This window comes from Peromyscus leucopus, chromosome 2, assembly GCF_004664715.2.
Source record: "Peromyscus leucopus breed LL Stock chromosome 2, UCI_PerLeu_2.1, whole genome shotgun sequence".
In the NCBI taxonomy this organism is placed as follows: Eukaryota; Metazoa; Chordata; class Mammalia; order Rodentia; family Cricetidae; genus Peromyscus; species Peromyscus leucopus.
This window is the reverse complement of record NC_051064.1, coordinates 145,541,312-145,556,306: the sequence shown is the minus strand read 5'-3', so window position 1 is coordinate 145,556,306 and position 14,995 is coordinate 145,541,312. Positions and strand designations below refer to the sequence as shown.

Sequence of the window (14,995 nt, the reverse complement as noted above, 5' to 3'; positions counted from 1 at the left end):
TGGGTGTAGAAACTAGAAACTGGGTTTCTGGAAGAACATATACTAAGGCATTTTGATTAGCTTTTAATTCTTGTTTTTATTCACAGTTGATTTATACTAGGTTAGTGTCATGTTAGATGTAATGTGTATTCAACACAAGAATATCTTGACTTGGGTCTGGTTTATTTCCCTGCATGATTTTTTTTTATTTGCAAGTTCTTTATAATAAAATTTTAATTACAAAAGAATGCTTGACAGCTAGGTTTGGTTAAGTGTGCCTGTAATTCCCAGTACAAGAGGCCCAGGCAGGAGAGCCCTCATTTGTAGGATAGCTTGAACGATATGACATCCTGTTTCAAGAACAAACCACTAACAAAAACAGAAGTTTTCATTGGCTGATCTCATGGTGGAATGAAGTCCAGGACTGAGGGAAGCTTAACTCATTCTGTTCTCTTTTTTGGTAGGAAACTTGTGGTGACTCGTTAAATGAGACAGAGCAGGGAACCCAGGACAGGACAACCCTGAGGGGACAGTTTCCTCAGCCAGAGGCAGAGGCCGAGCCTGCAGAGCTGCTTTCTGACCTTGACATAGTGCCTGTCGATGAAGGTGCTCAAGGAATCGACAATGCCACCATCTCGGCTGAGCAGCCTGCTGTGGAAGCACCTCTGGCGTTGCTGCAGCCAGCAGACCCCATTCTGGCCGGTGACCCGATGGGATGATTTTACCAGTTTTGGCGTGGAGTTGAGAATATCAGCGCAATGCTGTCGCCACCATTTGTCTACATCCCTCCCAATTGGGGTGAGTTTATAAAGACACGGAAATAGCATTCTTTGTATTTCAAAACTCCTTCACACAATAGTAGTATTAGCTTTTTAATTGAAAGATTTAGGTTGAGACCTTTCAGTTTCACAGAGTGGTAAGAAATAAGGCAGAAATACAATCCTGCTCAAGATAACATGTTATGAAGCTATGGTTGTCATGTGTTGGCCTGTGAATTTAGTTCTATGTAGTTTTAACACAAGGGAGAAAGTTGATGTGTCTCGCACAGTCAAGATACAGAATGTTCTATCACAAGGTTCGTTTCTATCTCACATGAATTGTACCACAAATACACACCCAAATCCATCCCTTTTTTGGTTGTCCTTCCGTTCCACATGTCTAATACAATCTCCCTCCCCGCCCAATAAAATCCGGTGGTGACTCATCCAAATCGTTATGTGTATCAACAGTTTCATCCTTTTTTTATTGCTGAACACTCTATTCCATGATATAGATATGCTGTGACTTAACCATTCATCTATTAAGGAAATTTTGTGGGGTTTTTCCCTTACTTTTTACTATTAGGATTAAGACTACTATGAGCATTTATGTATAGATTTTTGTAAAATTTGAATTTTTATTTTTCTGATAGATTTCTCAAGAGTTTAATTACTAATAGGAATTGCATGTTTAGTTTTTTAAAATATAAAGTTTCATTGAGATGTAACTGATGTCTCAGTCTATTTCTGCTGGTAACACAAGATATCCTAGACTAGTTGATTTGTAAAAAGTAGAAATTAGTTTTCTTACTGTCGGAGGCTGGGAAGTTCAAAATAAAGGTGCCATTTTCTGGTGAAGGTCGCTTCCTCTAAAGGAGAGAAAGGCCATCTCCTCACATGGCTACAGGTTATAAAGGCAAGCTCTAAAACGCTGCACTAAGCTCTTTTACAAGGAACTTAATGCTATTCATGAGAGAGGATCTTCTCAAGCTTGGTAACCTCTTCTCAAAGTTCTCTTATCTCAATACTACAAGTTGTCAATACTGAATTCTGAATGAGAACATATCCATAGTAATTGATATGTAAAAATCAACAATGTTGATTAATCGTACACATGTATGAATATGTATACAGCTTGACAAATTTGGCCATATGTGTCTCACTTTTGTGAGAAACTGCATGACTGCTTTTCAGGGTGGCTAGACTATTTTATATTCCTGCTAGCATTTGGTACCTGTCGTTTCTATTGTTTTTCCTTCTGGATGATATCAAAATTCCTTCTTTTATCACACCGTTTGTATGGAAAGATTTCCTTTTAATGTTTCCTATGGGTAAGTCTGTGGGGGACAAATTCTTCTACATTTCCTTTTTGTGTGAATGTCTTAATTCTCCTCCTTTCCTAGAGGAAATAATTTGTATGAAAGGTCTTATATGACAATCGTTAACTTTTTTACAGAAATGCGGAAATCGCAGAACCAGTGTTGGAAACACACCCCTGACAATGAACAATCCAACTTTGGAGGAAAATCACGAAGAGGAAGACACTTTCAATCCACCTGTCTTTCACAACTTCAGTGAGTCTGAAATGATATCCATTAAACATAGCACTCCATAATCCAAACTTACCTCAGTGTAAGATAGCGTCAACTTATTTTATTGTTTGAGAATTTTGTATATGCAGTGATGTTTTGGTTAAGTAACTCTCCCTCTCTCCTCCAGCCTTCCTTACCCCCCATTTTTCTTCATTCCAACTTCATGTACTCTCTTTTTTTTTAATGCACTGAGTCCACTTAGTGTTGCCAGTATTGCATGAATAGATGACTATTACTAAGGCTATGGGAGTTTTACAGGGGCTCTCATTGTTAATATATTGACTCTCCTTTTCTCTGGAGCTAACCAATTGCCAATAGGCTCTCTCTCTCCCTACTTCCTCTCTGTCTTCTCCTCTCCTCTCCCTCTCCTTTCTCTCTCCTCTTTCTCTCTCTCCTCTCCTCCTCCTCCTCCTCCTCGTCCTCCTTCTCTCCTCCTCTCCTCTCTCTCTCTGGAACTGCTCCGAAGAACGAATGAGGCGATGTAAAAAGGAGTTTGAAATGGAAAAAGGAGGCTTAGTTCAGTTGGTCCAACTAGTGGAGAGGATGACCTGGAAGGGTTCCAGAAAAGAGGACGGTTGTCAGCATCCTCAAAACAGAGCATGTGGTACTACTGGAGCCCCGCACTTGAGGGAAGAGGGCAGGTGGGTCTATGTGTAATCATACAGCCCAGGCTACATAGTGGGAAATCTATTTCAAAGCCAGATGTGATGCTGCACACTTGCAAGGTGAGACAGTACGATCAGGAGTTCAAAGTCATCCTCAGTTAGTTACCAGTCTTACTTCCCTCCCCAAACTGAGAAAAATAATGGTTCCAGTGTGCCCATGGCCAGCTGATTTTATTATTGACCTCTTATATTAGAGTGGTACATTTATCACAGTTGAATAAATATACAGTAATGTATTTGCTTGCTTTATTTTATTTATTTATTTATTTATTTATTTATTTATTTATTTATTTATGTTTTTCGAGACAGGGTTTCTCTGTGTAGCTTTGAAGCCTGTCCTAGAACTCGCTCTATAGACCAGGCTGGCCTTGAACTCACAGAAGTTCTGCCCTGCCTCTGCCTCCGAGTGCTGGTATTAAAGGTGTGTACCACCACCACCCATGCTTTTTTTTAATTTTTTAAAATATGTATACGGGCATTTGCTTGTATGTCTGTAACTGCTCACATGCATGGTGCCCACTAAGGCCAGAAGAGGGCGCTGGATCCCTTGAAATTGTAGTTATAAAAGGTTGTGAACCACCATGTGGGTGCTGAAACGAATCTCAATCCTCTGGAAAAGCAGCCAGTGCTCTTAACCTCTCGGCCATCTCTCTAGCCTCAATGTATCATGATTAAGTAACAAAAGCCACACTTTATTCTTTCTTTACTTATTGTTTCTTAAGGTGCCAGGGACCCTTCTTCCATTCAGTCAGACATCTTCTTAAGCTCCCCTGGCCTGTTTACAGGCTCTCAGACTTCCTTTTGACCTAAGTGGCCTTTGACATCACTGGTCAGACGTTTTGCAGGATTCCCTCTACTGGGACTTGTCTAAAATTTATTTTGTACAATGAGACCAGGGTTCATTGTAGGAGGAAAACCACAGAGCACAGAGCCGTGCTCATCGCACACTTTTCTCCAGATGGCTTCTCACAGAAATTCTACTGTGTGTGTGTGCGCCGGCAGTGCGTTGCGTGCGTGCGTGCGTGCGTGCGTGTGTGTGTGTGTGTGTGTGTGTGTGTGTGTGTGTGTGTGTGTTGTGCACATACTTGCACTGGGAACAGAGCCCTTCACACTTAACAGACAATGGTTCCACACTAATCCTGCCCTGCTCCCCATCCCCCACCTCCAGCCTCACCCGCTGTTTTGAGATCTCTATTCTATCTTCCTAAACATCTCAGAAGTTGGCCAGGTCTGTCCCATTTCCCAGATAAAAAGACTGAGTCTTAGAACTGTGAAGCAGAGCTGGTTTCCCTCCAAGGAGGTGTTGAGCAGCTGGCTGAGCCACACTATTGTTTGGCACTTGGCATCTTTTCAATTTTGAAGTAATTATAAACACTCCTGCTTTTGTCTTCATTAGTGTGACTTCCTGAGGGTGTGGTCCCTATGGGGGGGAGGTGTCCCCTGGTTCAAAGGCACCAAGGGTCCTAGCCAGAAAGCCCTATAAAGAGACAGCGTCTCCTTCCATGCAGCATCCCAGCCCCAGCTCACAAGCCTTTCTCAAGACGGAGTTCAGCATCTTGTTCTATCTCAAGACAGAGTTCAGCATCTTGTTCTTTCTCAAGACGGAGGAGTTCAGCATCTTGATTCTTTTCTTGCTACTCGGGCGCACACTTTTTTGTTCTCCAGGTTCCCACAATGACTTGGCACCACATGTCAGCTGACAGATTGCAAAACTCAGGATTGCTTCCAAAGGACAAAGATTTAGTTTCACTGATGTTGCTTTTAAAACAGTCAGTTAAACCTTGCCCCACAAAATGAAAATCAGACAAATAAAACAAGCAAACCCTGGGCTGGAGAGATGGCTCAGTGGTGAAGAGCACTGACTGCTCTTCCAGAGGACCTGGGTTCAATTCCCAGCACCCACATGGGGGCTCACAACTGTCTGTAATTCTAGTTCCAGGAGATCTGATACCTCTTCTGGTCTCCTTGGGTACCAGACATGCGTGAGGTGCACAGACACACCTGCAGGCAAAACACTCACACATAGAGAATAATAAAAAATTAAAAAACCACACCCATCAATCCGAACTCCTTGTGTCTCAAGGCAGAGAGTACCTGAAGTGTCAGTGGCTCGGATTGGTGGTTAGTGGCCACCTCAAGAGAACAAGCCACGACTTCCCGAAGTGACCATTCTTCTGGGGACAGTGGTTACCAGGTTACATCAGCAAGGCACATTTGCTAACCTGAGACTTGGTCGTGTCATTTTATGAGAGAGTTGTTCTGAGCATCACTTCAGTCTATTTCCCTGCAAGACGAGCTCATGCCAAGCTGCAGTGACCTCATGACATTTCAATTTGTTGTCGGTTAATCTGCTGTGCACATGTCAAATAGGATTTGGGGTCAAGCTGCTGAGCCAGAAAGCATGTTCTAGAAGCAGCTCATCTGGCATGCTGTCTTTCCCTGGCGTGGTTGCCTTGTCATTGTGAACCTGATTGGCATTACAGGGTCCCTGGGTGGCCTCCTGGGACTCAGTAACAGTTCTGTCCCCCTATAATATGTTTCATGGTGGGCCTGGGCTAGTTTGCATTGGTAATGTGGCTGCCTCCTCCTTTCTCAGGTGGCTGGTGAGCTATGGTTAAATGTCACCATGTTCTTGGGTAGCTAATCTTTAAGACAAAAGGATACTGGGGTGAATGGCAGGGGCTGAGGTGAGCAGAGAAAGGTTGGGCCCTGAGAGTTGTGGCCCAGGCATCTCCAGAGCCCTCAGATGCCACCTCAGGGTGGTTCAAAGAGAAGTGAGGCAGACAGAGCAGGAGTGCCCTTGAGGGCTGCAGCCTGGGCTCCTTTGGCTTGTGGAAGGGAGGCCCCAGCTCACTCCTCCTCCAGAAACTGGCTTCAGGCATGCCAGGGGCTCATCCTGAAATTAGCTACTGCCAGCCTGGGAGCTTGAGCCCCGGGGTGGGCAAGGCTCAGCCCCACTGAGATCCTAGGGTGTTGTCTGTTAACAAATGGCGAGTGCTGGAGGGGTGTCAAGCTCTCGTTGGTGACGTGGTGACATCACTACCTTTTTTTTTTTTTTCCAGATTTCAGACCTACTGAAAAACCAGCTGTAAGTGCCATCTCCAACACCCCCACCCCCACCCCACCCCCCAGCTTCTGTCATCTTGTTTGACTTCTTTCTTCACAGATCTGTGCTTTCAGGGCTGCTGGGGTCATAGGAAGCCAGGCGAACTAGCCCCTTCCCTGGCACCCAGGCTTCCAGGTCGAGAAGCTAGGAGCCCAGGGCTTTGACCTGGGGCCCCATGGTAGGGTTTGGCCAGGGACAGAGAGCCCCACCTCACAGCAACCTCCAGCTCCTGGCTCAGCCCCAGGGGATTTCCAGCAGGGATTGCAGACAGCAGTTTGGTTTGGGCCACTTTGAGGTACTAAGTCTGGTCTGGAGGGAGGCTGTGATTATTTCTCTCTCTTTACTCTGGGAGGCCTGCCCTCCGAGCTGGATGACATACACCACCGCCAGCAGCAAGGGCTTGCCAAGCTGGCTGCATGTGTTGAGCAATTACTATCTGCTAGGCACTCCTGCTCCCTCCCCTGCCCTCTCTTCAGCCTTTCCCTGTGCAGCCCATGCTGACCTTGAAATCCAGGTGTGCACCACCACATCTGGCTTGCTAGACACCTTTCTTTGTGCTTTTTAGAAGTTACCTCAGAGAGTCCTGACTCTCAGGAGTTGGTAGTCTTCTCATATTTAGTTAAAGAGGAAATGGCAATCAGCAAGTTAGGGGTTACCCAGTTGGTGGCTCTATTAGAACCCCAGCCTGTACTGTGGGACTTCAGAACTGGTGCTGGACCCTGGTCCTCTAGCAGTCTCCTTTGGGGACACTTGCATCACTTCTTACAGAGTGCTCCATCTGTGCCGGTGCCAGGTGCAGGCCTTGGCAGGGCCTGTGCTTTTGCTGAACCCTCTTTATTTTTTTTCCGTTTTTCAAGACAGGGTTTCTCTGTGTAGTTTTGGTGCCAGTCCTGGATCTCGCTCTGTAGATCCACCTGGCTCTGCCTCCTGAGTACTGGGATTAAAGGCGTGTGCCACCGCCACCCAGCTGCTGAACCCTCTTTAAGCTTGTTCTGGAGGAGACCTGTCCGTTGTCAGGCTGCCCAGGGACGTGTGTGTGATGGTGGGGTGAAGCTGAGGGGGGAGGGGGAGGGGTTCAGGATGAGGCACCTGCTTGTGGCCATGTGGTCGGTGCTTATGGCTCACACAGTTTTTGCCTTTTTTCCATTGAGCGAATTGCTTATCTCTCTTTCTCTTTCTACCCCGCCCCTTTCTCTCTCTCTTTCATAACAGCTACGTTTTTTTCTCAGTTTACTCTTTTTGTTTTTAATTTTTGTGTATGAATGTTTTGCCTGCATGTATGTCTCTGTACCACGTACATTCCTGGTACCCGCAGAAGTCAGAAAGGGGCATCAGATCCCCTGAAACTGGAGTTACAGATGGTTGTGAGTCACTGTGTAGGTGCTGAGAACCAAACCATGGTCCTCTGGAAGAGCGGCCAATGCTTTCAACCACTGGGTTTTGTTTTTCCAGTTCCTTATTTGTTTATTTTTGAGACAAGGTCTTAATGTAACCCAGACTGACTGAAAATTCATTATGCAGCTGAGGATGACCTTCAACTTCTGATCCTCCTGCTTTCACTTCCCAAGTGTGAGGATTACAGGCTTGCACCATGCCTGGCTAAAATTAGTGAGGCTTGTTTGTTTGGTATGGTTTGGTTTGGTTTTTCCTGTCCTGGGAATCAAATCAGAGTGCTAGGCGAACACTACAATTGTGAGCTATATCATCAGCCCTGGCCTTTAAATTATCATAAAAGAATAACCAAGATTACATAGCTCTCTGATCTTTGAATCCCTCAACCTGGGTCCTTTTGAAGACTGAAGGTGAATGTCACACACCAGGTGTCTCATTTCCCTTTGTACTGAACTCATTAACTTGAGAAACCAACACATTTCTAAAGATGTGCTTTTTTTTTTTTTTTTAAACTCTGTTAGGATGCAGTTAAAACTTCTCTCCCCAGAATTTGGGAGTGAAGAGGTACCAGAAGGTGGTGAGCCTAGACTTCAACATTTAGATCTTGGCTAGAAACTTACTGTCTGTGTGGCCCTGGGTGAGTTGGTTGCCCCACTCCTCCAGGCCTCAGTTTCTCCATCTGTAAGAGAGGCAGGTGCTAATATTACAGCTGTGCGGGGTGGTTGTGAGGGTGGCACATCACTCTTAGAAGCTGAGTATGTGAGTCACTGACTGCTGCTGAGCACACAGTGAGTTGAGGATGTGGCTCAGTGGAGTGGGTAGAGTGCTTGCCTGGTAAGCACAAAACCCTAAGCTGGCCCTACACAGACTGGGCAAGGTAACACCTCTACCCCCCATTCCCCTGTGATATCAGTGTTGGGGAGATGAAGGCAGGAGGATCAAAAGTTCAAGGTCATCCCCAGCTGTATAGCAAGTTTGAGGCCAGCCTGGATGGACGACAGGGGACTGTCACACAAAGACAAAGCAATAACTGACTGTACACCTTTAATCCCAGCCCTTGAGAAGCAGATGGGTCCCTGTGAGTGCATGGGCCAGCCTGGGTCCCTGTGAGTGCATGGGCCAGCCTGGGTCCCTGTGAGTGCATGGGCCAGCCTGGGTCCCTGTGAGTGCATGGGCCAGCCTGGTTTATATATTAAGTTCTAGGTCAGCCAGAGCTATATGATGAGACACTATCTCAATTAAAAAACAAACATAACCATGAAAAAAAAAATTCTTGAGAATGCCACACACAGGTGCCTCATGCTGTCATGTGGCTTGAGGCAGCTTCAAAGCTCCCTGGCAGTTTGGTGGCGTTGAGGGAACCCTGCCTCAGCTCTTACTCCTGTTCACAGCAGCTGAAGAGAAGTGAGTCAGTGACAGATCCCATCACAGGACACAGGTCGAGCCCAGTGAACCCTCCAGCTGTGGAGACTTGTACCAGTGTTGGGGCGGCCTGCCTGGAGAGCCTGCCACTGCTGGAAGAAAGCACGGCTGGGAATCCTTTGGCCCCCAGGGAACCTCCAGAGCCCCGAGTATCCACGGAACACACGAATAACAGGATTGGTGAGTCCTTCAGTTGGGAGGTCCTGGTCTGATCAAGTGTGGAAGGGAGATGGCTGCTGAGCCATGGATGGGGCTGGGGGAGGGAGGGATACATTCCTCCCCCCTCCTGCTCACTCTGCCCCAGGTCAAGCTTCTGTCCAGGAAGAATGACAGGAGTGTCACTTCATGGGGACTACTGGGGACATTCACTGAGTGAGGGCAGTGTTTGTCATTATTAAAGAGACAGAGACTCTTTCCCCACTAGCCTAATACAGAGCCTGAAGTGGGGGAAGAAGGGAAGCAGGCTGGTGCCGTCAGACACTTCACTGGCAACATCTCTTCATGTCTGTCACATACTTCTGGGAATGATGACTTTACTCCTCTTTCATGGCTGGGGCAACTGAGGCTTGGGGTAGGAGTGTGGAGTGAGTTTTCTTGTTGAATTGCTGAGTCACATCTGCTGGTTTGGCCATACCACCCATGGGTCTCAGCAGGAGCCCAGAGACCAGCCCTTATTCCCCAGCATTTCCCTCTCTACTGCCCTCCTGGCAGGACCAACATCTGCTGTGGCTCCTATGGGCCCTGTCTCCTTCCCCACTTCCTACCACCCCAGAACACATCAGTGGTTCTCAACCTGTGGGTTGCGACCCTTTCAGCAAACCTCTGTCTCCAAAACTTATTTACATTATGATTTATAACAGTAGCAAAATTACAGTTATGAAGTAGCAATGGAAATAATTTTACCATCGGGGGTCGTCACACCATGAGGAACTGTATTAAAGGGTCACAGCATTGAGGAGGTTGAGAACCCCTGATATATATTGTCCTCACCATCTCAGGATAGAGTACTCAATTCTCACTCTGGCATTCAAGGCCTCTGCTCCATCACACCCAACACATCCGCTCTCCCTCTTAGGATGGTTTTCTGATTTTCAGCTCTCTCTCCCCCTCCCTCCCCCTAAGCACCTCTGCAGGGCTGTTTCCTCACCCAGAGCAGGCAGCTCCCCTTCTTTGAGCCCCCCTCCTGTCCTGGAGGCGGCCTTCTCTCTGTGTACCCTGAACAAGCCAATGGTCTCTGCGGAGCTTCTCCGCCCAGTGTCCCAGCCCCCGGCCCTCCAGGCCAGATGTTCCCCGGGCCCTGTCACCTTCTCTGGGTGTTGCTGGAAGGGCATTGGTGAGGGCTCTTCACATGTCCATGGCCGTCTGTGGAGGTGAGAGCTCTCTCGAGCTGTCTGTATTGTCTCAAAGAAATGTTTGCAGCTTTCGGTAACTCTATTTGGAAAGAATGTGTTTGAGAAAACACTGCCAAAGATTTTCGGTTTCCCAAGAAGTCCTCCTGGCATCTGAGTCCAAGATGACTGCAGGGCTTGGAACTTGGAGACAGGGCCTGAGCCTGTGCAGGGAGGGAGGTGGCGAGGGCTGGGGCTGGGGGTGGGGCTGCTGAGGGAAGGTCTCGGAGATCCTCTAGGACACCAGGACCCAAGGGATACTTTGTCCTCTTAGTGACACACCAGAAGTGCAGCCTCCCCATTTAGTTCCCAACAGGGACAAAGGGGTTTAAACCTTCCCCCCCCCCTTTCCTTCACCTGACTAGGACACTTCCCGTGGAGCTGGGATCTGAGCAGCTGGGGGTGGACCACCTGTGATGGGTGGAGCCAGAGGGTCAGGACCCATAGACAGGAGAGGGCAAAAGCCTGGGTCTGGTCTTGGCTTCCTCTGCTCTCCCAGCGCCTCTCTCCCTACATTACTTTCCAATACCTCCTCTCTCTCTTATATTTATTTATTTATTTATTTATTTATTTATTTATTTATTTATTTATTTGTGTGTGTGTACATACATATGTGCACATGTGTGTGTGTGCATGCACGCACGCGCATGTGCACATGCATGCATGTGTCACAGTGTGCATGTAGAGGTCGGAGGACAACTTGCATGTGTCCGTTCGCTCCTTCCACCATGTGGGTCTCAGGGATCAAACTCAGGTCTTGGTTTGGCAGCAACTACTTTTATCTGCTGAGCCATCTTGAAATACCTCCATCTCTCATCTATATAATTTATTCATTCATTCATTCATTTATTTATTTAGTGTGTGTGTGTGTGCCACGGCATGAGTGTGGAGGTCAGAGAACGACTTTTGGGAGTCACTTCTCTGCTTCAACCTTGTGAGTCCTAGGCATTGAGCTCTGGTTGTTGGCTTGGTGTCGGGCAGGCACCCTGTGCTCCACCCCTCATCTCCCTGGCCCCTCATCTCTCCGTCATGTGCTCCTCTGGCCTCTTCTCAGGCCAACCCAGCACCTGACCTATGGTCCTGTCTTGTTTTTTAGTACCAGAGATTGAACCTGGTGCCTTCTACATGCTAGGGGAGTGCCCTACTACTGAACTATATCCCATCCATCTTGGCTTATTTTCATTTTAAATTTAAAATGTGTGTGTGTGTGTGTGTGTGTGTGTGTGTGTGTGTGTGTGTGTGCAGAAGCCAGAGGTTGACATTGGTTGTCTTGATTGCACTCCACCTTACGTCTCCCAGCGTGGTCTCTCACTGGAACTGAGACTCTGGAACGGAGACTCACTGGTGCAATTAGCCCAGCTAGCCAGCTTGCTCAGGGATCCCCTGTCTCTGCCTCCCACATGTTGTTACAGGCACTGCCACACCCACCCAAGCATTACATGGCTGCTGCAGGTCTGAACGTTTGTCTTCATGCTTGTATGACCAGTACTTTGCCTGCTAGGCTACCCCCTGACCTATGTCTGTTTTCTGGATTTGTCTGGTGTTTTTTTTTTTGGCTTTTTTTTTTTTTTTTTTTTTTTTTTGTTTTTCGAGACAGGGTGTCTCTGTGTAGCTTTGCGCCTTTTCCTGGAACTCACTTGGTAGCCCAGGCTGGCCTCGAACTCACAGAGATCTGCCTGCCTCTGCCTCCCGAGTGCTGGGATTAAAGGCGTGCGCCACCACCGCCCGGCTTTTTTTTTTTTTTTTAAAAGACAGGGTCTCATGTAGCCCAGGCTAACCTTGAACTTGCTTTGCACCCAAGGATGACCTTGAACTTCTGATCCTTAGGCCTTGGCCAATTGCTGCTGTTCCAAGCTTGCAATTCTGCACATGCCCCCAGCTCCCTTTTTACTTTTTTCCTTGAGACAGACTCTGACTGAGTTTCCCAAGCTGGCCTTGAACTTGCTGTCTTCCTGCCTCAGCTTCTCCAGATTTACAGCCTGGCTCCCATCTTTGGCCAGCCAGCCCCTCAGCTGAGGGTTCCATCAAGCCTTGATGGAGGATGTGGGGTGCGGGCTGAGGCCCGCTCTTGCTGTGGGACCCATGGGACACACAGTTGGTGTCTTTCTCGTGCCCTTCCCTCCACTTCTTGTTGTTTCCTCTACTTCTCTCTTTCCTGGGTGTGTGAGAAACCAAAATAGAAGAGCTGCCATGGTGCAATGCTCTTAGGCATGCCTGGGCATCTGGGAGACTCCGGGCTTCCTGAATCTGAGGGTGTAACCCGGAGGCAGGGGTCCATGTCCCCCCTGCCTCCACCCACCCCCACTCTTAAGTTCCTTTTTGAGCTTCCCCATTCCATCTGCAGAGTCCATTGCAGGATGGGGCAGGGGGTGGGGTGCAGCCCCTGCCTGAAGCCATAGGTGCCATGCCCAGTGGGCAGAGTCAGCTGCTCCTGTGAATCCAGACTTCTTCTGCTTCCCAGTGCAAAAGGCTTTGTTTCCCCAAGGCTCCCTGACTCCCCCCATGGATCAGCCTGTGCTCAGGACTATAGCATGCCCTAGTGTTGGAGACTGGGTTATCCATCCCTGACACTCATCATCCACCCTGCTAGCTGGCAGTGAGGCTCAGGAGCTGGTCCACAGACTGGGTTATCCATCCCTGACACTCATCATCCACCCTGCTAGCTGGCAGTGAGGCTCAGGAGCTGGTCCACAGAAACACGGAGCCCCTGGCCACTGTTGCATATTATCAGGGCCCAGGCTTCTGAAGGGCATGGCCAACCAGCCAAGTTTGCCTGGATTGATGAGGCTCCTGGGACATGGGACCATGAGTCCCAGGTGAACTGGGTCACATTGGTCACCCAGGGTGTTTTAGGCGTGTGGATGAAAGTGGAAAGGGTAGCCAGGTGGCTGGATGTTTCTTTGGAGAGGTCTCCTAACCTTATTTGCTGACCTTGGGGAGGCCTCAGGTTCTTAAAGAAGCCATGCTGTGGATTAGATTAATGGTGGTGGTGGTGGTGGTGGTGGTGGTGGTGTGGTGGTGGTGGTGGTGGTGGTGAAGGGCAGTTCATGGGAATGATGGGCCTCAGAGCTGGCACTTGAGAAGAGCCAGGGACGTGTGTGGCTCTGCAGTGTTTCCCAGTATTCTTTTTATCCTGGCCTCTTTCAATGCTTATTTCCTGGACTGATTGTGTTCTTTCTCTGCTCGTCTCTGATGGCATGCCTAGGAAATCGTGGGTGCCCCCCCCCCAAATCTCTCCGTGCAGGAGAGGTGGCCTTGTCTGTCTGAAGTCACCCAGCAGGTCAGGTGGAAGTGGGCTGAGGCTCTGGTCTGGCTTCCCTCATCCATCTTCTTGCTTTACAGAGAAAATCTACATCATGAAGGCTGACACAGTGATTGTGGGCTCCGTGAAGACCGAAGTCCCTGAAGGCCGGGCTCCAGCAGGATCGACCGAACCTGAGTCAGAAGCTGAATTGGAAGTGGACCATGCCCCTCACTACCCGGAGCAGGAGACAGAACCACCGCTGGGCAGCTGCACTGAGGTCATGTTCTCAGTAGAAGAAGGAGGAAAAGAGGACCACTGGCCCATGACTGTCTCCGAGAAGTGACACCCAGTGTTAGCTGGGGCCAGAGAGCAGCTGAGTGTATCCTGGAGATCAGGTTAGCTCCAAGCTGGGAACCTACTGTGGCCTGAACTAAAGCCCCAGCATCCAGTGGGATAGCCCAGAATGAAGTCTTCAGCTGCTACCATGAACACTGGCTCCTGTGCCCCAGGAGTGGGCACTCACTGTCAGGCTAGTGTCTGCTGAGGGAGAAGCCAGGGGCTGGTTCCAAGCCTCCTTGCCCACACCACTGTGCCCTGCCTTCTCTCCCTGGCTCTCAGGGGATGGCTTTACTGGCATGCTACCAGCCTCCAGCTGCCGTACACACGGCTCCCTGCGGGCACAGAACCAGCACCTGTTGCCCCTACTCCTGAGGCAAAGGGAAGTTAAAGGACAGACACTCATCCCCACCGGCACCGTGACAGCCTGCACCCATCACACAAGACCGCACCACAGGGAGTGCACAGAGAGACTCTCCTGGCCCAGCTTCCCTGTTCTGAAGCCTACAAAATGGGCTAGATGCTACTCATTGTCCTCGGATGACCCTACCATGCAGCCTTTGGGGACTCAGATGTCTTTGGACCCCCAAGCAGCTGCAGTGACCTCCCTCCCCGACCCAGTGCTGCTAGAGGCTCTGCTTGGCCCAGGGACTTCCTGTCACATGGAGATGGGAGCACTGCCATCCTGGGGGGCCTCCACTCTCTGCGCCACCCTTGATTCCACCCTAGAAATGAAGAAGCATTGTGTCCTTAAGCCACCAGGATCAGGCCTGGCAGAAAGCTCCCTGCTCCAGCAGGTCGGAGCCTGGATGTTGGAGGCAGGCTGGTCACATTGCTCTGGACCCACTGTGAAGAGGCAACACTGGTGGACATGCCTGGAGCTCTGCTCTTCGTTGTTGTTGTTTTTTAAATTCCTTTTGAGGCGCTGGGAATTGAACCCATGGCCCTGCACATTCCAGGCAAATGTCGCAGGGCTGAGTTACATCCTCAATCCCAGCATTTCACACTAAGCACTAAAGCTGCTGTGACTCCCAGCCTGGCTCACTCCCAGGGACCTGCAGCCTCTTGTAACAAACACACAGCTGACTGGATGACACGTCTCCCGGTCTGTGG

General features: G+C 48.9%; 1 protein-coding gene across 1 annotated transcript in view; it reads left to right on the top strand.

Annotated features, from left to right (window-relative positions):
- Positions 1-13,912, top strand: part of Tnfrsf8 (TNF receptor superfamily member 8) — a 52,632-nt gene extending 38,720 nt beyond the window's left edge. The window contains exons 11-13 of the mRNA XM_028860149.2: positions 6,057-6,082; positions 8,884-9,094; positions 13,645-13,912. Of these exons, the coding sequence (XP_028715982.1) occupies positions 6,057-6,082; positions 8,884-9,094; positions 13,645-13,889 (482 nt within the window). The 3' untranslated portion in view covers positions 13,890-13,912. The remainder of the gene's footprint in view (positions 1-6,056; positions 6,083-8,883; positions 9,095-13,644) is intronic.
- The last annotated feature ends 1,083 nt before the right edge of the window (positions 13,913-14,995 follow it).